Here is a 25,339-nt window from a genome sequence, read left to right on the forward strand (position 1 = left end):
CATCAGAGAGGTGAGAGCACGGCTCCTACATCACTACAAGTGTTTTAAAGATTCATTTTAACTCAGCGAATAAACAATAAATGCGCCTATCCCCCACTCGCTTTTTAAAATTTTTTTTTTTTCCTTTAGCATAAATTGGTTTTTCAAATGTGCTGAGACTTTCAAACAAATTATCATCCAGTTTTTACATTTCACTGCAAATTAACTACTGATTATCTGTGTTGTAGCTTTCAGACAAAAAAAGATCAGTGCATTAACAGCTTGAATGAAAGGCTGGCCAGTAATCACAAATGGTCAATTTGCATTCACTTTGAATTACGTAATGAGGATCTGACTGCTCATCCACTGTGAAAACACAGTAATCATATCACAGAATATTTGATCCCTCCTTCAATCAATCATTGATCAAAAATCCATGGACACAAACACGTATTGAGAGGATGAAGAGGATGAAGAGGGGTCAATTACTTGACTGATCTCAGGACTCGCAATCAATCTGAGTGAGAAAATGAAGTTAATAGGACAACAGAGGCTCCTCTGTGTGTGTGTGTGTATACAGGCATTAGTCCTGCATGTGGACACACTGACTGTCACAAGCCAATTAGCAGTGAGACTGGTTAATGTTTTGTCTTCTTAAAACCACTGAGCTGCTATCATGAGCTCTAAGAACTGAACCCATGGACCCAAAGGCCCTTTTTAAAACACATGAGTAGCGTTTTACAGTCTCAAAGTGCAACATCAGCACCTTCTCCCAAAACACCCGGCTCCCAGTCAGGGGTGCATTTAGGTATTAAGCAGAATTTAGCCCCCTCTTATGCACCACTTAATGAGCTCAGTGCTAAATTACTACCAGAGCAATTACACTCACATCAGCCCTATACTCCCAGACAATACCTCACACCGTACACACGCCAAAAGGACACATTCAAACAGGCACTTGCATGAATATAACTATATACTTTAAATCTGTTCATGCCATGCTTATAAAAAAAAACAACTTGTGCATATACAGTACTGCCAGTTTCTGTAGGCTACAGCAGCAGCAGAATTTCTCATTGATCAGCAACTTAGGGAGTGTGATGTGAGCGGTCGTTTTGGCAGAGGGGAAATTATAAAGCATTTTGTAACGGAAAAAACTCCCTCCACACACCCAGAGGTCTGTGAGCAGAAATGAGACATTGATCCGTAATTGGAAGCACTCAGTCATGAAATCTAAAGACTAATTAAAGAAAGAGAGCTTTAACGGCATCCATTTACATATTCAACACAGTGACTCAATGCTGGTGCGACCAGGAAGCTGATCCAGAGGCTGTGAAAAGTTGAGTTGGGACACGTGACAGCAAAGCGTTAAAAAAAAAAACGTCACAGTGCATCAGCCCTAAGCCACTCGGTTTGTACATACAAACAATTGTACATAGAACAGCAGACATGTGCTCCAATATATGTATCATCAAAATAAATAACTAATAAATAAATCACAGTAAACCAAGGTTATTAGCAGTAAACAGTAAAAAGTAGGGAGGATAATAAATAAATGAATAAATAAAATGACAGGGAAGGGAAAAAACAATAAAAAACAAACAAAAAACAAGGAAACAGAATGAAAATATATTATTCTTCTTTGAAAAACCTCTCGTATATATCTGTGGATGTGGTGCTTTGTTTAGTGTCAATTAGTGTAAGGGATTTCATGTACTCTATAAACTCATGCAAGAAGCTTCTAAAGTTGGGTGGAGTTTTGGAGTATTTGCATTTGTGTATGTGAAATTTGCCATACAAAATGAATAGGTTTATAATAAAGGTGCATTTCTCCATGGACAAAATACATTATCACACGTCTACAGTCAATTAAGATGTTTGTCTTGAGTTTACATTTTACACAGTGGTAGAATAAATGAGTTAAGGTTTCTGGTTCCATATTGCAAAATCCACTCGAGCAACATGACTGAGATGCTGTTGTGGCTTTGCCGTCACTGACAGACACATCAGCCGTGGAAATCTTGCAGATAATATACATCAAGGTCTTGTAATGGCGGTAGGTACATAATGAAGTGAAGGTAGTGAAGGATGTCTTTTCAGCTGGCAGATTTCCATGAGCCAAGGTCAGGGAAGCTTTGACAATTCACATGAATCTGTTTACATGTGTGCGTACAGCCATGTAGTAGCCTATATGTGTACCAGGTGTTTACACGTGTGGGTTGAAGGTGGAGGAGGTGACATGTACAGAGTGCGACATCTCATCTGGAGGCATCGACACCACCACTGGTCCAGGCGCTCGGGGGTCCAGCTGCTGATACCCTTGTGGCCCACTGAGGTGTACACGCTGCCTGATTACATGTCAGAGCTGGTCTAAGTCCTGGCTCAGCGCCGCCTACAGTGGCATCCTACCTCTCCCTGCTGCACGCTATCAGCTGGACACACTCCTGCTTTCAACCTGTTCGCTGAGGAATGATAACGCAGGACAGCCAAAGATTGCTTGTCAGTGTTAGCACGCACAAGTGCTGTCGTGCAGACGAGCGGATGTGACTCGTGCCTTTTATGTTTGTCTTCTGCTTGACTGGATGTGCTTTCTGACTGAAAGCAGGGCTGCCCATTTGTTGTACCATGCACTGACTTTTTCAACATACCACCTCTCGCTCCTCACCCCTCACCCCTCGCCCCTCACCCCCACGCCTACTTCCTACACTGCTACTATTGTGGAGTGAGTATGTGTACAGTTGAAACACCCTTAATATCTTGCCCATGCTGCAAGGCTGAGCCACCATTTTTACTCAGCACATGCATATTAGGCAAAGCAAGGCAATTTTATTTGTATAGCCCGTTTTTACAAACAGTTTGTCTCAAAGGGCTTTACATGGCATCGTAACAACATCCTCTGTCCTTAGACCCTCACATCGACTGAGGAAAAACTCCATAAAACTCCATTAGCATCCTCTTTGGTTGTGGGAAGTTTGAAGAGTTTTATCTCCAGTCCAAAGATATCAGCAAAGGTATTAGGGTAAGAATTTCACTTTACCATGTCCCTTCCACAACGAACAGCTTATTATCCTTTTGTGACCATCAAACATAACTTACATCATTGCAAACGTTATTTTGTGCCCTAAAAACTCATATATTTCATGCTATCCTAGCATGTAGGGTCACTGCACAATCTAGAGAAATACACAAAGTGGTCAGCGGGGTACAGTTGAGACATGTCTCAACTGACATGTCTCAACTGTACCCTGATAGAGTTCTATTACATCACAGGCTAACGATAACATGTTATAAGTCATAATAAGACCAAAAAAACAAAGAAAATGGAAAAAAAAAATAAAAATTGTGATACCTGAACAGTGTTATATTAATATATACTATTAATATTATAATGTTGTTATATAATTATGATATATAATAATATTTCTATTAATAATACAATGATATTCCATTGTTTTGGTATTTTGATAAAAAGGAATGAATTTATATTGAAATATCTTGTCAAATTGTCATTTTTTAAAAAGTTTATTGCATTTACAATTGATGTTCAGTCATCATCAATGGGTTTCAATAGGTGTCTCAACTGTACCATGGTACCGTCTCAACTGTACACATATGTGGTATGCACCTCATGTTTATGACCTGTTTGTGGAAAAAATAAACAAATAATAAATGATATTCACTTAGTATACAAACAAATTAAACAGCATATGAAAAACCACTTATTTTCAGTGTATAGTTTTTTATCTGTTCAAAAATGGAAAAGCAGAAAGTGTCTCAATCGTACTCGGTCTACCCTACAACTGCCCAGGGTCTCTTTTAATGGGCTCATTTAAATATTTCTCCTGTGCAGGTTAGAGAAACGAGACAGCGTTGGTGCCAGAGCAGGCATTTCTTTAAGTGGAATAGGCTTCTGTATAAAAGCCAATCATCTTGAAGGCCAAGTTAAACTGAGGTTAATTAGAGCCAACTGCAGGCCAGGGTTTCTTTTGCCTATTCAGTTTGATAAATCAGTCGGGGAGGGGTTGTGAGTAAAATTTGAGTGGCAGTATTAAAGACAAGTGGAGATTATTGGTGCCTCTCAGCTGATGTTCATCAGAGTGCCGAACACTCGCCCGGTACTTATTCAATAGACACTACAGAGATGTAATTAGAAGAGATACAACCAGTGTGTTTGTCGGAAGGCCTGTAGACAATTCAATGTTTACATTTCAACACACTGTCTCTCCGGCTGAGTGCTACCTGCAGCGAGCACAGAAACAATTTTGATCAAACCGCAGGTCTAATTTCACCAAAGCTGCATCTATCTGCTCAGAAAACAAAGGGAAGTATCTGCAGCAGGTACGGTCATACATTTATTTATTGTGGAAAGCACAGGAAGTAATTCCATGCTGTGCTGATACGTGGCCTTTGTTTCACACTACATTTCAAAAATAAAGCGCAGGCTCCATGATCCCACACCGAGGAAGAGAGCTGATCCGCGCCATCCAGTTGTGTAGTTAGCTGGACCACTGTAATCATTTGTTGAATTTGTATACACACACACACACAGGCAGATTTCCACAGTTCCAGGCACATTTCAATGCAATAAATATCCACAATAACCACTATTTAATGCAACTAATGGAATCAACACGTGAATTTATATCTATATAGATTGTCCCGTCACATCTGACGTCAGATCAAAGCAGAGATCAAAGGCTGTCGGCACAAACTCCACCTGAATTAACACAGCAGGGACGAACTGGCACTGAAAAGCAGCTGTGGATGTCCCAAAAGCAGGACTGAGGGTGGATGACTGCATTTTGCTGCCGTGTTGAGATACGCACTGTGCCCTTGTGATGATCCCCTTTATTTATTTATTTACTTATTAATTTATTAGAGGGCGACTGCGTCGTCACACGGCCGTAATGAAAAACAAAACACAAATCATCATCTCTCTTAGCCCACCACAACAGCCTCGGTATCAGATAGTCAGTATATAGCCGATACTCAGCATCTCTCATCACAGAAAAAAAAGAGAGGAGGACAGAGAGAGAGAGAGAGAGAGAGAGAGAGAGAGAGAGAGAGAGAGAGAGAGAGCGTCCTTTACGCTGATTTCATCCCGCATGGTGTTTGTTTATGTTGTGATTAGTGTACAACTCTCATCTGTCTTACACAGGGAATAATAAATTGAAATGAATAAATGTGAGTTTCTTTATTAGTTTATTAGTTGTTGTTTCTTACACTGGGCACAGGTTCTCAGTGTATCAGATCAAACCTGATTAAGGATATTAGTAAACTCATTATTGGTCACTCTGAGCTCGGACCTCCGGACCAAAACAGCTGTTTCCTCCTGGGAGAGGTTCGGCCTCTGGCGTCGCTGTCTCCTCCGTCCATGTCCAAGTAGCCTATAAAATGACAAACTTGCAGTGCGCATCGCCCGCGGCGCAGTTAAAGGTGAGGAGAGGAGCTCATTTGATTGGTGAAGATCCGAATCAGCTGTGTTAATCCCACTTCTCCTCCTCCTGTCTCCCTCCCGCCCTGTCTCCTCCCCCTTTGCCGTTTGCGCCGGTAGGAGGGACGAGGGGTGGGCTTGCGCTGGTCTAAGTCGGACTGCGCTGCCCAGCAAACTTGCGAAATGGACCTGGACACGCCTAGTTGGCGTGGCGAAGCTGCGCTGAGCTTAGACTTCACCCGGTCTAGGAAACTAGGGCCCTTGATGTTGAGTGTATGTGGTGAATCATCTAAATATAAAGGGGGTACGGTCAGGGCCGTTGCTAGGAATTCTGGGCCCCCTGAGAGAATACTAATACTTATACTAATACCTAGGGGTGTGACGAGATCTCGCGAGATTAAACTTGACGATATTTCTCGTCACGTTAAAAATCTGTCTCGCAAGATTTTTTTTTTTTTAAATGTTAAAACAATGTCAAACAGGGTTTCCACTACCAGTTCCCATTACTTTGCACCCCTTTCCACTACACAGTTATAACTCTACTCATCATGGTTTAGATGCTTTTCAGTCACAGCTGAGTTCTTCATACTAGTTCCTCCTCAGTAAAAACGAAACTAATCAACCAGCATCCAGCGCTAATTAACGACTCTGGACTCTCTCTCTCGCACTGGCGCACACACACACACACACACACACACACACACACACACACATACACACACGGGCACATGGACAGGTCGCGTTGTGACAGTAATAAACATTACTATCCGCCTCCCTCATTAGACCGTCTGACGGGGGGGGGGGGGGCGAGTATCCGAGCTGTGAATTGGCACGGGGGGTCGCTGCCACTACTTTAAAAAAAGGAAACACTGCACATAATATTGTTTGCACTTGAAAAAAAGAAAGGAATATTTCATTTTATTTATTTTAACTTTTGTACATTTTAGTTTCAATTTGTGGAAGAAGAAGTTAAAAGCTCATGCTTACATCATGCATGTAAGGAGTTATAATAAAACATTTCAAAATGCATGTGCAACTCGGTCAAATCTGTTTGTCTGTTGGTCCAGTCATATATTTTGTCATTGTAGTTTTCTTAAAATCTCGTCTCGTCTCGTTCTCGTGAGATGAGTGTATCGTCACACCCCTAATACCTGACTTTTCCACTTTTTTTTTCTTAGACTATGTACGTATTATCATGTTTTATTAACTTTGTTTTGATGCTAATGCAGCATTACTATAAGTATCAGTCAGGGTCTTATGCAGAATAATTCAGTCATAAAGATTAGACTACTGGGGTTTTTTGTGGGCCCTATGGGCGCTGGGCCCCTGGAATTATCATCACCCCTATACACGGCCCTGGGTATGGTTACACATTTGCATGGCATGAAGGAGGGACCTGATAGAGCTTTGAAAAGGAGGTGAAACACTTTATTTTGAAGTCCACATAATAGTTTCTCCCACACACTGTATTTTTTTTTCATGACAGTGAACTGTCACCAAAAGGTAACAGACAGCAGCTCAGATGGAATTACCCGTGAATGGTTTTGTAAAATGGAAGAGAAAATGGATGTGATTTGTGAGTGATGAATGGCTCAATACCTTCTTCTTTCTCCTCTGTGTTGTCCTTTTAAAAAATCCAACAAAGACATCCAATAAATGTGTTTGAGTGACAGTGTCCCAGAGCTGGCATCTCCCTTGTTTATAATATGACATATGAGGACTTAAAAGCTTGTTTGTTTCTATTGTAACATCAGTTTTGATTGTCAGGTGGATAAAACAGAACTTCATCATCTTTTTAAAAACATGCACATACAACTTTAAAGCTGTAGCTAATGGACTTTCATGGTTTAGTTTCAGTGTTTTGCTCCCTGGTAACATTGATACTGTATTTTACAGTCTTTCAATACCTTCTCCATATTCAAAAACTTAATTATGTTATTATGTTAGACATTTTAAAGCAGTAAAAATGTCATACATGGCAAATAATCAGATTGATATGTCTGATATGTTGTTACATCTGTTCATTACATGCTGTCAATCAAACATCAGGACAACAAAAATGTGAATACTGAATTTAATCTCTAACTGCTACGAAAGAGAATTAAAAAACAACAACCAGTGGCGTCATTAGGCCTATTTTAGGGGGGCTTCAGCCCCCCTAAAATATTCTTAAGCCCCCCCAAATAATTTGGTGTTCTTTTATTATGTGACTTTTTTTTATATATATGTGACATATATTTTCCTTTTAAGGACCCCAGCTGTCACCGCATTTGTCTCTTGTTATTTCTGATTTGTTTAATTTAATTAGTTTGTTGAGTGTGTGACCATCCCCCCTCCCAGCTGTGAGTTGGTAGCGCCCATGTAGCGGCGGCTTGTTTGAAGCTCCGCTCCGAGCCTGCAGTGACGGGCTGCAGGAGCTCTGATGTCAACAGAGGGAGAGAGTCAGTCCACCTGTGGCTAAAAGCAGGACTAACAGGCATCGGACAGTAAGCTACTACATCTCTAAATAGTAGTGTTGTCAAAATGACCGCGATAAAATTTGAATTCATGTGAAATATTAATTGCGTTGTAAACGGATCAGTTTTAAAGCTAGAGCGAAGATACAGATATCATATTAAACCAGGAGACACAAGGCTTCTGTTGGTACCAACCATGGCATGATAGCTTGTCAGAAAACGGGCTAAATAATGCTCCAAAGTTCGGCTAGATTCTGGTGGGGAAAACTTTTAAACGGGGATCCTGAACACTCCTGTCATCATGTGTGTGTTCCTCTCCCTCTCTCTCTGTCTGTCTGTCTGTCTCATGTGCCGTGTGTTCGTGTGTGCTGTGTATGTGTGTAATGTGTTAACATTCATCTGGTACTTTATAGCTTGGCTGTGTTAAAGAAAATAACATTTAGCAGTAAAAACCGATTATTTAATGGATTAATTTAAAATACTAATGATATCTGGTGACACTGCAGGCAGCTCAGACAGACAGGGAGAGGAATGCTGTAGGGAGAGGCCAGACACAGGACACAAGACACAGGAATATATAAAAACAGCATGATAACAATATAGGTATAAATATATATATATATTTTTAAACCTAGTCCAAATAAAACTACTAATAAAAGCAGAATATTCAAATTAAAATGATTCTCAGGGTCAGTCATTTGAACCACTCCCCAATGTCTATTTCACCTCAGAAAAAAAAAAAAATCTGAAATTTCTTGTGAAGGTCCTGGTTGTGTAGAAGATGAAGGGGTTTCTAGGGTGAAGTGTGCACTCTTTACCAGAAATATCTGCTCCAGTTGGAGTCACACTTCATTTCTGTTGTCTGGTCTTATTTGAATTGGAAAATATGAGGAGGTCTGGGTGAAATCAAAATGAGCCAAAAACAGCTGTATTTGGATGGAGTGTATAACCATTATGACACAGGCTACTAGTGAAATATAATTAGATATCCAGTCCACCTGGACATATCCATGATAGTCAAACACCTGAAAAATTACTCAGGTTTTTTTAGCATCTACTTTTACACAGTAAAATTCAAAAGTAGTTGAATTCTTAGATTCAACTAGCCCATGATTCAATACTCTAAATTTACTCTAAATTCTAAATATTGTGTTTTTTCTGGGCCATTGTGAAAGTTCGTGCTTGCGCACTACATTCGCTCACATCCTGTGCATCTACTGGGGGCTAAGCCCCCCCTGTCCTTAAAACCTAGTGACGCCCCTGACAACAACAACAACAACAACAATATAAATGCACTGACCTATATAACTGTACTTTTACTTGTTTTAAAAAATATATATATATATATATTAAAAAAAAAAACAGTTTTACTGAAAGTACAAAAACAAATCCTAATGCAGCCCTACAAACACTGGTAGCCACCATCTAATCCTCAAGGGGATTAACCTCTGAGAGCAGGATATTCACTCATAAACCTTTATAAATCTGAAACACATGAACACTCTGTGGGACACATGCGAACCACAATCTGTCTCTGCTCTGCACATACACTATCTACCACATGGTGCCAGCCGTAAACAGACGTGGCGTGATGTGTGAACCTGAGCTCCCATGCGACCACGCACCTCCTGATGTCACTGACAACCTCTTCACTGGGAGGAAAAGTGATGTGTGAGTAAGTTTTAAAGTCTGACAAGGGTTACCTTAGCAACTTCACGGTCACCTGCAGTGCAAATCAGATCGTCCCCAGTGACTGTTATTACCGGCTTATTGGTTAACAATGAGGCATACTGAGCCATCATTTCCCCATATTGTTTCCTTGGCAATGGAAGAGAGGAGCAGCCAGAAAAGTCAGATGTAATCTGGGCTGACTGCTGTAATCAGCTGGCTGTCCTGCAGAGACACAGGATATGCTACATCTCTACTGTAGTCCTGATAAAGGAATCCAAGCCACATCTAGCCACATTAAATTTCCCTTTCACATTATCCTTATATTATCGTACCTAATAACACTTCCATATTCAATCTGTCTTGAAAAAAAAAGAAGAAGAGTGTCAGTAAAAAGCTGGGCTGTCAGACATGAGCCTTGATCACACATCATTCCTATTATTACGAGATGAATAAGAAAATGGAGCAGTAGACAGCTGTGTAATGGTAAATAGTGAAGGCTCCAGGAAGAGTGTTTACAGTAAACGTGAGTCCGCTGAGAATAGGGCTGATTCATTATTAAGGGTGTTAGCATTAAGACTGTCAAGTTAACATTCCTGTTTGCCCCTAATGTAATTGGGCCATTTCATTCCAGTCTTGATTTATGCAGCATTATACAGCGTTAAAGCGCACGGAGTATGGCTCATTCTCTGGGATGTTCCACCTCAAAAAAACATAAATTACGTTTTACTGTCTCATTTAAAGCAGATATCATCGGCACGGCCGTTTCGGCTAATGCTGTGTTCAAGGCAGGCTTTTGAAACCGTAAGTTACAGCTTCAAGTCACAACTACGACTTGGTAGCGTTCCAGGCAGGGGCGTCACTAGGTTTTAAGGACAGGGGGGGCTTAGCCCCCAGTAGATGCACAGGATGTGAGCGAATGTAGTGCGCAAGCACGAACTTTCACAATGGCCCAGAAAAAACACAATATTTAGAATTTAGAGTAAATTTAGAGTATTGAATCATGGGCTAGTTGAATCTAAGAATTCAACTACTTTTGAATTTTACTGTGTAAAAGTAGATGCTAAAAAAACCTGAGTAATTTTTCAGGTGTTTGACTATCATGGATATGTCCAGGTGGACTGGATATCTAATTATATTTCACTAGTAGCCTGTGTCATAATGGTTATACACTCCATCCAAATACAGCTGTTTTTGGCTCATTTTGATTTCACCCAGACCTCCTCATATTTTCCAATTCAAATAAGACCAGACAACAGAAATGAAGTGTGACTCCAACTGGAGCAGATATTTCTGGTAAAGAGTGCACACTTCACCCTAGAAACCCCTTCATCTTCTACACAACCAGGACCTTCACAAGAAATTTCAGATTTTTTTTTTTTTCTGAGGTGAAATAGACATTGGGGAGTGGTTCAAATGACTGACCCTGAGAATCATTTTAATTTGAATATTCTGCTTTTATTAGTAGTTTTATTTGGACTAGGTTTAAAAATATATATATATTTATACCTATATTGTTATCATGCTGTTTTTATATATTCCTGTGTCTTGTGTCCTGTGTCTGGCCTCTCCCTACAGCATTCCTCTCCCTGTCTGTCTGAGCTGCCTGCAGTGTCACCAGATATCATTAGTATTTTAAATTAATCCATTAAAATAATCGGTTTTTTACTGCTAAATGTTATTTTCTTTAACACAGCCAAGCTATATAAAGTACCAGATGAATGTTAACACATTACACACATACACAGCACACACGAACACACGGCACATGAGACAGACAGACAGACAGAGAGAGAGGGAGAGGAACACACACATGATGACAGGAGTGTTCAGGATCCCCGTTTAAAAGTTTTCCCCACCAGAATCTAGCCGAACTTTGGAGCATTATTTAGCCCGTTTTCTGACAAGCTATCATGCCATGGTTGGTACCAACAGAAGCCTTGTGTCTCCTGGTTTAATATGATATCTGTATCTTCGCTCTAGCTTTAAAACTGATCCGTTTACAACGCAATTAATATTTCACATGAATTCAAATTTTATCGCGGTCATTTTGACAACACTACTATTTAGAGATGTAGTAGCTTACTGTCCGATGCCTGTTAGTCCTGCTTTTAGCCACAGGTGGACTGACTCTCTCCCTCTGTTGACATCAGAGCTCCTGCAGCCCGTCACTGCAGGCTCGGAGCGGAGCTTCAAACAAGCCGCCGCTACATGGGCGCTACCAACTCACAGCTGAAGCCCCCCTAAAATAGGCCTAATGACGCCACTGGTTCCAGGTAACCCGTAGCTCGTGTTTTTACCGTCCTGTTGTCTGTGAAAGTTCCCTATAACGGCCACTCGTAACTTCCGACCCGTGAACTCGTACCAGATCGAACTGGTATGACTTCACAGGAAGGAAAAACACAAAGTACGAGTTTCCTTGAACGCACCATGAGTTAGCAGCCCCCGCCCTTGTCAGGCATCAATTGGTCCTCGTGCTACGTCACCACATTCACGCGCATCCCTTGGCTGCACACACAGCCCTTCATGCCGTTCTCTCCCCTCATTGGATAACACTTGTATCCCACAAGGAAAATTTTCTCCTCGGGTTACAGCAGAGCAGAGTGACGGAGAGACTCGTGTTTAGGCTGAAATACTTCATGTAAGTGATTGCTGACGGAAAATAGGACTATTTAGGACTTATATTAACAAAAACATTCCACTGATATCTGCTTTAAAATCTTATTTGAAATCATAGAAATAGCTTGGACCTCCATGAGTCTGTCATATGCCAATCATAATTGATGGTTGCTGTTCTGCCATGGACACCACAGAGGAAGCCCCTGCTCACCATCACATCACTGTGACATGATGTTTTCCTAAACTGAAGCTGAATTGTTTAAAACAGGGAACATGAAAACTTGAAAGTCCTGAAAGTGAAGTATGGTGGATTGGGACTTTGTTGCCTCAGGGCCTGGGCAGCTCAACGTCAACATGAGAAATATTATTTTCAAAGTTATTGTAGGTCTCTTACAGGAGAATGTCAGGGCAGCTGTCCACCTGCTGAAGTTCAGGAGAAGCTGGGTGATGCAGCAGGACAATGACCCCAAACATCAAAGTAAACCTACTACAGAATGACTTCAAAGAAAATCCCCCTTCTTGGAGTCAGAGCCCGGACCTTAACCCAGTGGAGATGCTGTGAAACGACCTGAAGAGAAACATTCACAGGAGACATCCCAAGAGTATGTGAGAGTGAGCTGAAACAGCTCTGTAGCGAGAGTGGTCCAGAATTCCTCCTGAACATTTAGCAGGTCTGATGAGGAGCATGTGTTGAAGTTATTGCTGCTCAACCAGTTACTAAATCAAACAGTTCACATGCTTTTACCACCAGTGCCCTGAATGTTTGATAGCAGTGTTCAATAGAGATATAAAGGGTCGTTAATTGTTTGTGTGATATTTGCTTAAACACGGTGTCTTTGTCTAAATTTATTTCTTAGATGAAGATAAAATCACCTTTAACGACCAATTCAGAAAACCTGGTCCTTCCAAAGGGTTCACACACGTTCTCTTGCCACCGTATATTTGCTGACTGTCAAAACAATTTATGTGAAGAAGGTTGTCATATTTTCAGGGGCCTTAAACTCTAAAGAAGCTATCCTGGGTGCTTTGTTTCATTTCAGTTTTGCAGTAAATGTTGCAAACCATAAATAATTATGTTCCTAAAGCTTCTCTAGACTTTGAAATTGAGATAAATGGCAAGGTCCCTGCCAAATCTCACCCGTTATTACACAGCTGTATGATTTCTCTCCCTCTGGGATCCTAACCATTCACATTGATGAGATTTACAACTCTGCTTTAGAGGGAAAGTCATGTATCTTTATGGTGAAATTAATGTACGTTGAATTTAATTACATTAATCCGAACTCTGCAAATTTTAGACAATGTTAAACTGGCTACAATGAGGCTGTTTCAAGTTTGGAAAATTAAAAAAAAAAAAATATATTTTATTACATATATACAGTTTGTGACACCCACCCCAGTGGCTGTAATGAGTGGAGAGCGTGCTGTCCATCTGCTGGCTGTGGTGTTGGGGATTAATGAAGTGGTGGCTCATAAGGGAGATCCATCTGCAGCCAGACAGTCTTAATGAACTACCAAGGCCCAGACATGGCACTTTTACTGAAGCCTCCACTTATGGCTTATGACATGCTGAGGAAGCAGGTCTGCTTTTGTTTTGAATGGTTTTGTTTTTAATGGTGACAAAGTGAACTTTTCAATCTACCAGAGTGCACTTCAGCCACTGTGTGTACTCCACAGAGCTATTTTGTCCCTTCCTATTGGGACTCATTTTGATTTCTTTGATGTACTGGGGCACCGTCACTGAAAATCTCAACCTGTCAAAGAGAGGGAGTCAGCATTCACCGGATGACATGTAACAATGCTTGCATGTTGTACAGTATGCCACCATGCTCTATGAACAGGTATTTCCTCATATACCAATATGAATACAAATATATGAATACAAATTACTTTATTAATCCCCAAAGGGAAATTAATTTGTCTGTCAGCTCATTATCATTTGCAGAATATGTCCTGTTACCCATCACAGGTTTGTCTCCTTATAGGAATCTTGCAGTGTCACAATTTGTAAGAGGACCTTTAAGATTATTTCCCATCATGCTTCTGGGCATTTACAGGAAGATTTATTTCCGCAAAAACTTTTGTACTGGTGAATTTCTTTCTTTTTTTTCTGTATCATTATTATTATATAAAGTTGGAAACTCAACACTAATTGTTATGATCTGCCTCCAAAATGACTGTGCTTGGACCTCCAATTATGCTTGCCTCCCTTGTGTATTTAAAACCAGCCTTCCACCAAACGACTCATAATTGTGCCTCCCCAGAGGTGCTCACTATCAACACAGTTTGCTGGAGTCGGGGCTGGTGTCAGTGAACGAAACCATTTGCATGAGCCAAGACTAAAAAACCTCCAGTAATATCTTCTGTCAATGTTTGAATTTTATCAGACCAATGGTATGAAAAACACTGACCTAAGACTGTTCAAATTATCACCTTACAAAATATGAATCTCCAGTGAAAGTCTGGTAGCCAAAGCCCACTGCTCAATGTATTCTTGTACTTCATGGTGTTTTTTTGTTGTTGTTGTTGTTGTTGTTGTTGTTGTTGGTTTTTGTGTGTGTGTGTTTTTTCTGATGGCTAAAAAAAATTACACTACTCTCCAAAAATGCTGAGTATCATCCTCATTAGAGCCTCACACTGTTTAAGGATATGAAGAAATGCAAAGCTTAATAGGCCTAGCTGTTGTGTCTGGTAACAGGTGCTAAGCTTTGAGTGGGCAAATTACTTATAGAACTTCAACCTCATTAATACATCTGCTTAGAAGTAGTGTATAATCCATCAATTAATTACTTAAGTCTTTCAAATATTAACACGCACAATATTCTCCCACAATATGAAGATAATGAGGAGGAGTAATTTCAGCTAATTCCAGCTCTTACTGGAGGTTTTATATGATTAAGTGCTTTATTTGAAATCCATTGTTATTTATTCAGTCCCAACTGCAGTAACCCATTGCAGCTTCACTGTTTGTGATCCAGCCTGCAGCACAACTGGAGAAGATATGGCTTTTCATTAAAACATCTCATGACAAAACCATAGGCAGCCACTAAACCAGCAGTGCACCTAAATACACAAGCACTGTTGGCACATGCTTACGACACTATTAGCCCTGGAAAATAAATGCTCAGGAAAAAAAAAAAAAACTGTTACAAGAAAATAATCCATGATTTAGGGACTGTAAATAAAATAACTACATAGATTTACACGGATATTTTACAAAGACTAGCCTGTCTAGGGCGACAGCACTCTCCACATGTTAGTCTGTAATTGTCCTCACCATCAATTGTTTTCTTGTAATCCTCAGAACAGCAAGTTTCTTTCTTATCTGGAACATGACCCTTTCAAGGTTTTCCACCATTCACCTTGTCGCCGCAGACAACTCCATCTCCATCACTCCGCTCTTCAGCTATCACTGAGGATGTCACCTCAGACACTAGCTTTAAATACAGAGGGATTTACCTGGCAGTGACAGTGTTAATCAGTGTTGTGTGATCTCGTTTGGTGTAGGGCTTGAATGTAACATTCATTTATATGCAAAAATCCTGCACTCCAGCTTTAACTCATTATAGCACTCTCAATAGATTTCCTCCATTCAGCTGAAAAGAACTGACATCAGCTGTTTTGCAGTGTTTCCTTCAGGGGCAATTCAGCTCAGTCATTTTCAGTCAAAAGCCTCAACCTGTCTTTACTGTAGGACCACTTGATGAAAAACTGTCACCTCAGTGTTGCTTTTACAGTATGAGGCTGGGTGCCACCAGTCATGCAAAGACAAAACTCCGATGTCTGCAGGGCTGAGAGAGATTCAAAATATGTCATTCATCTTGAAACGAATGTGTTGTATGATGAAATTCATATTGTTTGATGAAAGCTGTCAAAAATGTATGATGTTGTATAAAAGATGATACATGTACATCAATTTGAAAGAAATGACAGAGAAGGAAAAAATGGCATGCAAGTGCACAATGACCATGTCCATTGTATTTCTTTTGGAAATGGGTATGGGGTGTGGTGGTTGGAGCATCAGCTGTGAAAAAGAAGAAAGGAGTGGCTCAGCTGGCCAGAGTGAGCGGCTTCAAGAGACTGACTGAACACACACATGGGGTACACCTGACCCATCATCAGTGAAGCTGTGCTCTCATGCCTGCAGTGGGGCTGGGCTCCCATCATGGGGCACACACACACACACACACACACACACTGGCTTCAATTAGCAGTCCCTCAGACATTATTCAATGACACTTAGGTCCACTCAATAATCCAAGGTCCAGTGACAGTGGCAATGATCCATTTGCACCATGGCTGACAGTAAGTAACTTCATGTGCGTGTGTGCATGTGTGAAAATCCAACCTTGGTGTCATCATGAGAGCAGTTACTGATGACATATTATGTATGCCACATGTATGCAAGTGTCATTAACTCACTTCCTAACAGCTGCGCCATCCCAACCATGAAATAACAAAGAGAAGGACTATCCATGTTAAACAGCTGCACTACAACTGTTAAATCCAAAATATGATCATTACTCAGCAGCCCTCCAACAACACAGTCGGTCCTGGTCCTGTGACCCGGCTCTCCAGCTCTCTTCCACAGTTTCAACCAATCTCCTCTGAGACCTTAACTTCTCTCGTAGCAGCCTCCAAGCCTACTACAAGTGCATCTGACCCTATCCCATCTCCCCTCTTTAAGGAACTCTTCCATATCTTAAATGGTCCTAATAATATATAATAACTAATAATAACTCCACCGAAACAGCACTGACCAGAGTTGTTAAAGCAGAAGTAAGTGATATATTTGTGTTAATATAAGTCTTAAATAGTTATATCTTCCGACAGCAATCACTTACATAGAGTGTTTGGACTGAAACACGGGTCTGTCAGTCACTCTGCTCTGCTCTGAGCCGAAGAGAAAACATTTATTGTATCCTACAGTTTTTATCCAATGAGGAGAGAGAACGGCATGCAGGGCTGTGTGTGCAGCCAAGGGACGCCGTGAATGTGGCGACGTAGGGACGAGGACTGTTATGGTGCGTTCAAGGAAACTCGTATTTTTCCGACCGTGAAGTGGTACCAGTTCGATCTGGTACGAGTTCACCGGTCGGAAGTTACGAGTGGCCGATATAGTGACTTTCACCGGTAAAACAGGTCGGAAAAACACGAGTGGGTTGCCTGAAACGCTACAAAGTCGTAAGTTGTGACTTGAAGCTGTAATTTACGATTTCAAAAGCCTGCCTGGAACGCAGCATTAGCCAAAACGACCGGACCACTTACTTCTGCTTTAATGATCTGCTGATCACAGTGGATACTGGGTCGGCATCCATACTTCTTATGCTGGATTTAAGTGCTGCGTTTGACACCATAGATCCCACTATCCTTCTACATCGGCTGGAACACTGCGCTGGTGTCCAGGGGACGGCGCTTTCATGGTTCCGCTCCTACCTGTCTGACAGCACCCAGTGTGTTAACTACAAATATTATTTCTCTAAATGCTCCAACGTGAGGTCTGGGGTACCCCAGGGCTCTGTCCTTGACCCTCTTTTGTTTTGTATTTATCTGCTTCCGTTGGGTTGGATAATCTCAGAATGTGGCATTAAATACCAATGCTATGCGGATGATATTCAGCTGTACATGCCTCTACTACCCTATAACACCTCAGTCGCATAATCTTGAGGCATGTGTATGCAAAATCAAACTATGGATGAGCCAAAACCTCCTCATGTTGAAGACTGCCAAGACCGACCTAGTTGTGTTCAAACCTTGTAATAATAAGCAGATGTCTCAAACCTTTTGTTGTAGTATCGATGTTTGCATGACCACGGAGAGCTCACGTGTTAGAAATTTAAGACCCTTCCTTACCATTCCAGCCCCATATCAGGGAAATCACCAAATCAGCTTTTTTCCACCTTCGCAATATTGCAAAAAATCTGACCCGTCCTGTCCCGTCACAACGCTGAAATTGTCCTCCATGCTCTAGTATCCTCTAGATTAGATTACTGTAATGTTCTCCTCCAGTCTTCATGCCTCTACTACTCATAGTCTCCAAATTGTGCAGAACACAGCTGCTAGAATACTGACCAAAACGAATAGATACAGTCATATAACCCCTGTCCTAGCACTTCTACACTGGTTACCGGTCCAGGCCAGAGCTGATTTTAAGGTCCTTCTCTTAACCTATAAGGCATTGAATGGCCTGGCCCCATCATACTGATCTGACTTACTCACACCCTATATTCCGTCCCATCCTCTCCGCTCTCTAAATTCTCATCTCCTGGTCATTCCCCCAGTCAATAAAAAATCAATTGGTTGTAGGGCCTTCTCCTTAGCCTGGCTCTCGCCAGACCCTTGTAGTTCCGCAAAGCTACGCTGAGCTCCACACAAGGGTCTGGGACTGCTCCATAGGCGATTCATTTCAGGAGGCGGGGCCTTGTAAAAAAATCTTGTATGTGATTGGATAAACCACTTGTCCGTTATCTTGAATGACATGCTACTTCAGCCACTCACTGCGAGCCGCCATTGTTGTTTGACTCAAACAGTCGCTTCAGCGGTCACACCTCAGAAAGTCCCGCCCGGCGATCCTGATTGGTTCATTATTTTTTGCTCCGGGGAAGAAGTTTGCATTGGCCTCGAGTCCAGACCCTTGTGTGAAGCTGAGCGTAGCGCCTCTGGTGGAGCTTTGCGGAACTACAAGGGTCTGGCGAGAGCCAACCAGGCTACCTTCTCCTACCGTGCACCCTATTTATGGAATAGCCTCTCACTACATATTAAACAATCCATTTCCCTTCCCATTCTTAAAACATTTCTTACGAAACACCTTTTTACCCAATGTTTTGGTGACATTTGAGATCCCTATTTATCTCCTCTTTTGCCTGTTCTTTCTTCTGTCTTCCTTGGTATGTTTTTGTCTATTTGGCCTGTATTTTTCTGAAAAAAATGACATTTTCTCAAACATTTGTTCTGCGTCTCTTTCTTTTTAGCTTCACTTCAATGTAAAAGAATAAAAAAAACATGGAGGTGAAAGTTGCTCAAAATCACAATTTACTCAAAAAAAGAAAACATGCATTTGATTTGTTTATTTTCCCCAGCATCCATCCAAACAATATGTTGCCTAGGTTATATGCCATATCTCTGACATGCATGAGAGGGTTAGATTGCTGACAAATAACACAGGGAAGTTTAAAGGGCAAAACGATTTGATTCAAATGCTTGATTTAGAGTGTGAGTAACATTAACTTAATCAAAACCATTACTTTTCACCAGTGTGATGTGATGTTGCAACCTTCAGCTATTCCAGCATCTTCCTGACAGAATTGGAGGTGAACATTTTAATGAACATTTTAATAATGAGGCGATGGTGCAGTCTGAGTGAATTACACCCAGTCATGAGCGCAAATTCTAATAAACACGGCCACAAGTAATTACAGCATCCAAACCACTGGTCACTAGCGGACATGCTCTGCACTTTAAGGGAGAGGAACTCTTGTCTAAATGCCGTCCAGACCTCATGTGGATAAATGGACAATCATCATCAATCATCCTCTTTATGAAAATACAAAGAATTAAGAGGCAAACTGGATCCACATTTGTTTGACCTACAGCGCTCACACATCTCGTATTTCTCACATCCTGGAGAAAGGAGCAGAGAGAAGAAAGAAGGCTGAATGACAGCTCAACAGATGAGATAGCTGCGTCTAATCCTCTTCTAAAAGAGCTTCATTGAAATGACTGGGAGCAGAGAGGACAAGACGAAAGAAAAATTGGAGCATTGTGTATTATATAGTCATCATGGGGAGTCTTTGGTCTTCTCTGTGAAGTGACTTTGACAGCTGTGGGGATTAAGGAGCGGTCCATCGTACATGGCCCAAACAGCAGGGATTAGACTAAATATGCTCACACTTGTCTCAGGCTCCTTCGCTTACTAAATCAATAAAACATGATTTTACTACAGTAACAAAGCAAGTGTGTGTGTGTGTGTGTGTGTGTGTGTGTGAAGGTGAGGTCATGAGGTGGAGCAGGGAGAATAATACCTGCACAAAAGAGAGGAGGTGGGGGGGCTGGGGTGGGGAGGAGGAGTCAGCTGCCAAGTATTGTACAGTACTGCTGCTCTCTGCTGCAGTTTGTTCAAATCTCCTTTTAATGTTGTTGAAGATGCTGCAGCTCCTCTCAGAGCCACACAGCTTCACACAGCCGATCCACTGCAGAGTTACTGTGAAAGGTTGTGAATGCAGCTAAGGCAGACCTTAGCAGGGCCTCGCACACTCAGTTTGGCAATTATTGGTTTGGCATTTTAAACCAAACAATTTTATTCCACAAGGAAAATTAAACCCCCCCAAAAATGAATGTGTTTATGAGGGAATTCGCTAAACTGCTGACACCAGCTGCCAAAGAGGAACAAAGGGGCTTTTCAACATTCAGGCTTAATGCTAAAATCAACAATGAATTTAGCCACAGGAATCACTTTCAGCATGTTTTTAGTCCTAATCACTAACTACAGTAGCTGCGGATAAAATGGCCATAATTATTATGTCAAAATTATCACCGGCTAATTTTGCATCTGTGTATACAGTATTTGCAGTCAGCTGAAACCTTTCTATTTATAAAACTTAAATGTCAGAGCATATTACCGAAGAAAATGGAAGGTCTGAAAAGAAGTTTCATTGTGGAGGCGACTTCACGTCCACAAGGAAGTTCATGTTTGCACCTGACTGCTAATAAAGTAGACTTGTATCGTATGTCCATGAAAATATACTGTATTAAACGTTCAAACATGCTGCAGTGTCACACAACAAATTACTGTACCGTATGAGTCAATTAAAGAAAATATTTATTAGCTGCCTATGATTTTACAGCCACGGCCATTCAGAGGCAGCCGCAGCTATCTTTGTTTTATGGGCTGTGGAATTGTAGTTACACTATAATCATTCCTCGCAGTGATCCACTAATAGCAGCATGTCTAAACAAATCACTGAACCAACAGATTCAAATTACACATGTTTCATAGACATCTCTACACTTAAATAACCCCTAAACAACTTTGATTATAAAGTTGAAGTTGCAATGTCAAGTGTCCTGTTTTCTTAAGGGGGTGGTTCGGAATTAGCTATGTGGAACGAAAGCTAAAGAGCAAATAAGTGGAGCTTTCTCCCACCCCAAATCTGTCTCTAATCCATAAAATTACACCTGTCACTAGAAAGTTAGATTTATTAAAACTACTTCCTGATCCGAGAAGGAAAACCATTAAAACACACAAAGGCCTTCAATCAGCAGTTAATTAACAGCAACCTTTTTCCCAGTGCTGGCAATCACTGCCCTATCTGCCAGATTAGTTTAAGGACGTGAATACAGATAGGCGATGACCAAAACAACTTTGATGCTATGGCAGCTATAGCAGCTATGGCAGCACAGAAAATAAGTATGCAAATAAAAAAAGAGAGGGAGGAGGGAGGATGGGAAGAGACAGAGAGAGAGGGGAGGGGGGGGGGGGGGGGGGGGTAATATTGCAATAGTCTATTAACTTTCGGTCCCCACAGCGGTCTCAACACACTGATCCCTTGGCCTTTATGTCAAGTCAAGTGTGTCATTTCAGTACAGGGAACATCAGTTAGATAGCCATTCACACTGTATGTATTAGTGCTTGTGATGAGTCCCAAGCAAAATGTGAACGATCAGCAGCAGCACTTTCTAAAATGACGGTAATGTCAAAGACTGTGAAAACATTCAAGGAGATTGGACCATTACTCAATCTAAGTGATCTTGCTACTAACTCTGTGTCACAAAAGTGAGGAAATTTAATTTGAGCTTACATTTTTTTAGCAGTCATAAAATTAATTTGAATGATTTTTCATTGTGCTATAAAGTCAACTTAATATAATAAAAAATCTGAAAAATCAATAGTATATACAATATATGTATGAAATACTGATGTACAAATTAAAGCTTGTATACCTTAAAGGGATAGTTCATCATTTTGGCAAATTGGCCCATTGGCATAATTGCTATAGTCATAGCAGTAGGTTCGTTACGTTAAATTGACGGTGCAAGCTATTTTTAGAACGGCGGAGCAGAGCTGCGAGCTGCTCAGAGCTACGCTACGGAGGCTAATGGGATTTCTTGGTTTCCCTCATCAAACTCATCAAATACACAATCCAACAACTCCAAAACGCTCTGGTGGACAAGTTGTGACCTGCACATTCACCACGCTATGAGATAATAACAGAACGTTACCAGACAGAGTTGTTTTAGAGGGAAATTCATGCAAAACCGCTGATGCGCATTGCCTTCAGGGACAGTTATTCAGCAAACAGTCTCTGTATTTATCTCGAAAACAACTTTGTCTCGTAACGTTCCATTATTATTTCATAGCGTGGTGAATGTGCAGGTCACAACTTGTCCACCAGAGCGTTTTGGAGTTGTTGGATTGTGTATTTGATGAGTTTGATGAGGGAAATCAAGAAATCCCATTAGCCTCCGTAGCTCATATGGGATTATCACTTACTGATTGCTGTTACGTTCAATTCTACTGAGAATTGTAATGTCTTTGAGCTCATTGTTTTGGTTTACAGCTCGCCAGCTATAGTGAACAATTCAGTTAACTACTAAATACCTGCATTTCCTCAGGAGTTGGTAGAGACTAAAACAGTGATAGAAGCAAGTGAATATTGGACTTTGAGTATTCTGAATAATCATTCATATTGGCCTGTGTCTGCTGGATACAGAGGCCCTGAGAGCTGAACACACGGTCATTTACAGAGAACAGAAGCAAATACACACAGCAATTTCAGTCCTTTCACACAATTGATGTATTTCCAGTGGCACAACCTTGGGAGTGGTTCAGCGCAATGTGTTATCAAATTTATGAGGATGTTTTCTGAAGTTTCTGAAGTGTTTGTGTGTTGCCATGTCTTTGCAGAGTGTTGACCTCTCAGGGCCACCGTAGAGATATAAAGGCAACTGTAAACACAGAGCTAAAATGTATTTAGTATAGGTGGTGGATAATCCTTTGAGGAGGTGTTCCTATTTTTTATTACTCGAGTAAGGGTAAGTGATCACTCAACCAGTCCCCAAAATCTTGACAAAGTGGCCTCGCTGATGTGCTTACCTTTGCTGATCATAGCTGGACTCCTTCCTGCGACAGTGCAGAGTCACCACCCGGTGGCCTTCGCTCCTCACATCCTGGCTCACCATCCACTGAGTCGGGTTGCTTGGACGAGCCCCAAGAAACGTCACTCCTTCTTTCAACTTCACTCTGAGGAGAAGGAGAAACATTTGTTTATGAAGACTCTCCTCTGCTCCTGAAAAGATCCACGTTTCAGTGAATCACTGCATGTCTCCAGCTGATCCATGCATAGCAGCTGCCCCCCCCCCCCCACACCACCCCACATCCCTCCACCTTCACTCTGTCTAGAAACACGTCTTCCAGATGGTTTACTGCACCGTGTTGTCTTCAAAAGATGTCACAGCTGTTATCCCGGTTTTGATCATATTGTTTTTGTTTCCCAAGAGGACAACTGGTTGTTTTAAACATGTGTCTCTTATCTTATGTCTTTCACAAGTTAATCAAGTGACCAAAACACCTGCTATTCTAATGTGTGATTTGTGCATCCTAAACTGCCTTAGAGGATAAATATGCTAAAAAGAAAAAGAAAACTCTCTTTTGAAGTAATATGTTGTGTATATGCTGTTTGCCATGATACTGTATAAGGATACGTATAAGTGGGATGTGACTGCACCATTATGCCTCTCCTGCCCCTCTTTTACCTCCCTAAGTAATAGATTCACTCTGCTGCAGTGTGAATAGGACATTATGAAAAGATTTCTTTGACTGCAGGAAAATTACACCATCAATGTCCTTAGCTCGGCATAGAGTACAAAGGGGGAAATGTCCATTAAAAAAAATGGAAATGAAAACCTCCCCTTACGTTAACCCATTTTATGAAGCATATCCACTGTACAGAAGAGTGACTGGGTTGAAGGGTGAAAGTGTTGACATGGGAAAAAAAAAAAACTTAAGAGTAATGTTCCATACTATAACATGCTCAAAGGCCTGTGTGATTCGGTGTGAGAGTGGCAGCGAAGTCGTGGGATTGAAGAGAAGACTAAATTATAGCAGAAGGCCCAATCACTTTCCCCATCCAATCCATACCAGGTTGGCAGATGAGACCAAGATGGGACTTTGCTTTCATCTTGAATTTGTTGCTGCACTTTAACATGCACTATGCGATTGCCTGTCTGTATGCCGACGAGTGTGTCTGCCCTCTCCAGTCAAGCCTCTTTCTTTGATGTGATGTCTTATCATGTTGTGAAGGGGGTTATATGTGAAGTGAAAATGGGTAATATGACAGATGGTATGCTTCCCATCTCTATGAGACTGAAGATAAACACACCACATGAGGGTCACTGTGAATGTGTGAGTGCATAATGTGTGTGTGTTTGGTGTTGCAGTGTTAATAAGATGTTTAATGTCTTTTTCCCCCTGTTGATTTCCTCTCTGTTGTGTGTGTGTGACAACAGACATTTACACATTTTGATGTTTAGATTCAGACAACATATTACATATTTTTTGTCTATTTTTGTCTTTAGAGATGAGCCGTGTGTCAGCCGGGGTCACCATAGAGTCATAAATTCCTGCCACCGCGACCATCTTTCAGAGCATGTGTGACGTGAGGTGAACTTTAAGGTGTTGGACTTGACAACAGCAGCAGATATAGGGTTTATGAATGAAAACATCCCTGGAAGCATTCATCATCTCTCAGCAGTGACTTTGGCTCCGTGTTTTTCCTTCTCAGTCAACAAAGAGAAGGTGAATGTAGGGATGAGCAGAATGCCTAAGTGTGTAGGGGTTGATGTCGCACTTGTATGTGTGATTTATTCGGCTCCGTGGTTGCGTCCTGACCAGAGGGTGACAGTCAAAAGGCTATAGGTTTGCTGAAATTAAAACAGCTATCCTCTGACGCTGCCTTGTGCTCATACAGTAGTTGTGATGTGAGGATCTCTTTGTAATTGTATGGGTCAGTCTAATGGCACAAAAGATAGTCAAACGTAGGGATGGCAAAACAAATCTGCCATTCTTTTTTTAAGATTTCATTTTACAAAGGAAGAGAAGATGAAATAATTGCTGCAGTAAATACAAACAGTATAGAAGTCAGCGCTGAACTGACAAGGTAGGCTACTGAAATATAGAGTTCATGTT

The 25,339-nt window shown here is 41.2% G+C and overlaps 1 protein-coding gene across 1 annotated transcript in view; it reads right to left on the minus strand.

Moving 5' to 3' along the window:
* Positions 1 to 25,339, minus strand: part of LOC146981904 (transmembrane protein 132C) — a 171,538-nt gene that overhangs the window by 56,308 nt on the left and 89,891 nt on the right. Inside the window, exon 3 of the mRNA XM_085787535.1 lies at positions 23,249 to 23,395. Within this exon, the coding sequence (XP_085643661.1) occupies positions 23,249 to 23,395 (147 nt within the window). The remainder of the gene's footprint in view (positions 1 to 23,248; positions 23,396 to 25,339) is intronic.

The sequence above is a fragment of the Trachurus japonicus genome, chromosome 9 (assembly GCF_045865225.1).
Source record: "Trachurus japonicus isolate A0001 chromosome 9, Traja_1.0".
In the NCBI taxonomy this organism is placed as follows: domain Eukaryota; kingdom Metazoa; phylum Chordata; class Actinopteri; order Carangiformes; family Carangidae; genus Trachurus; species Trachurus japonicus.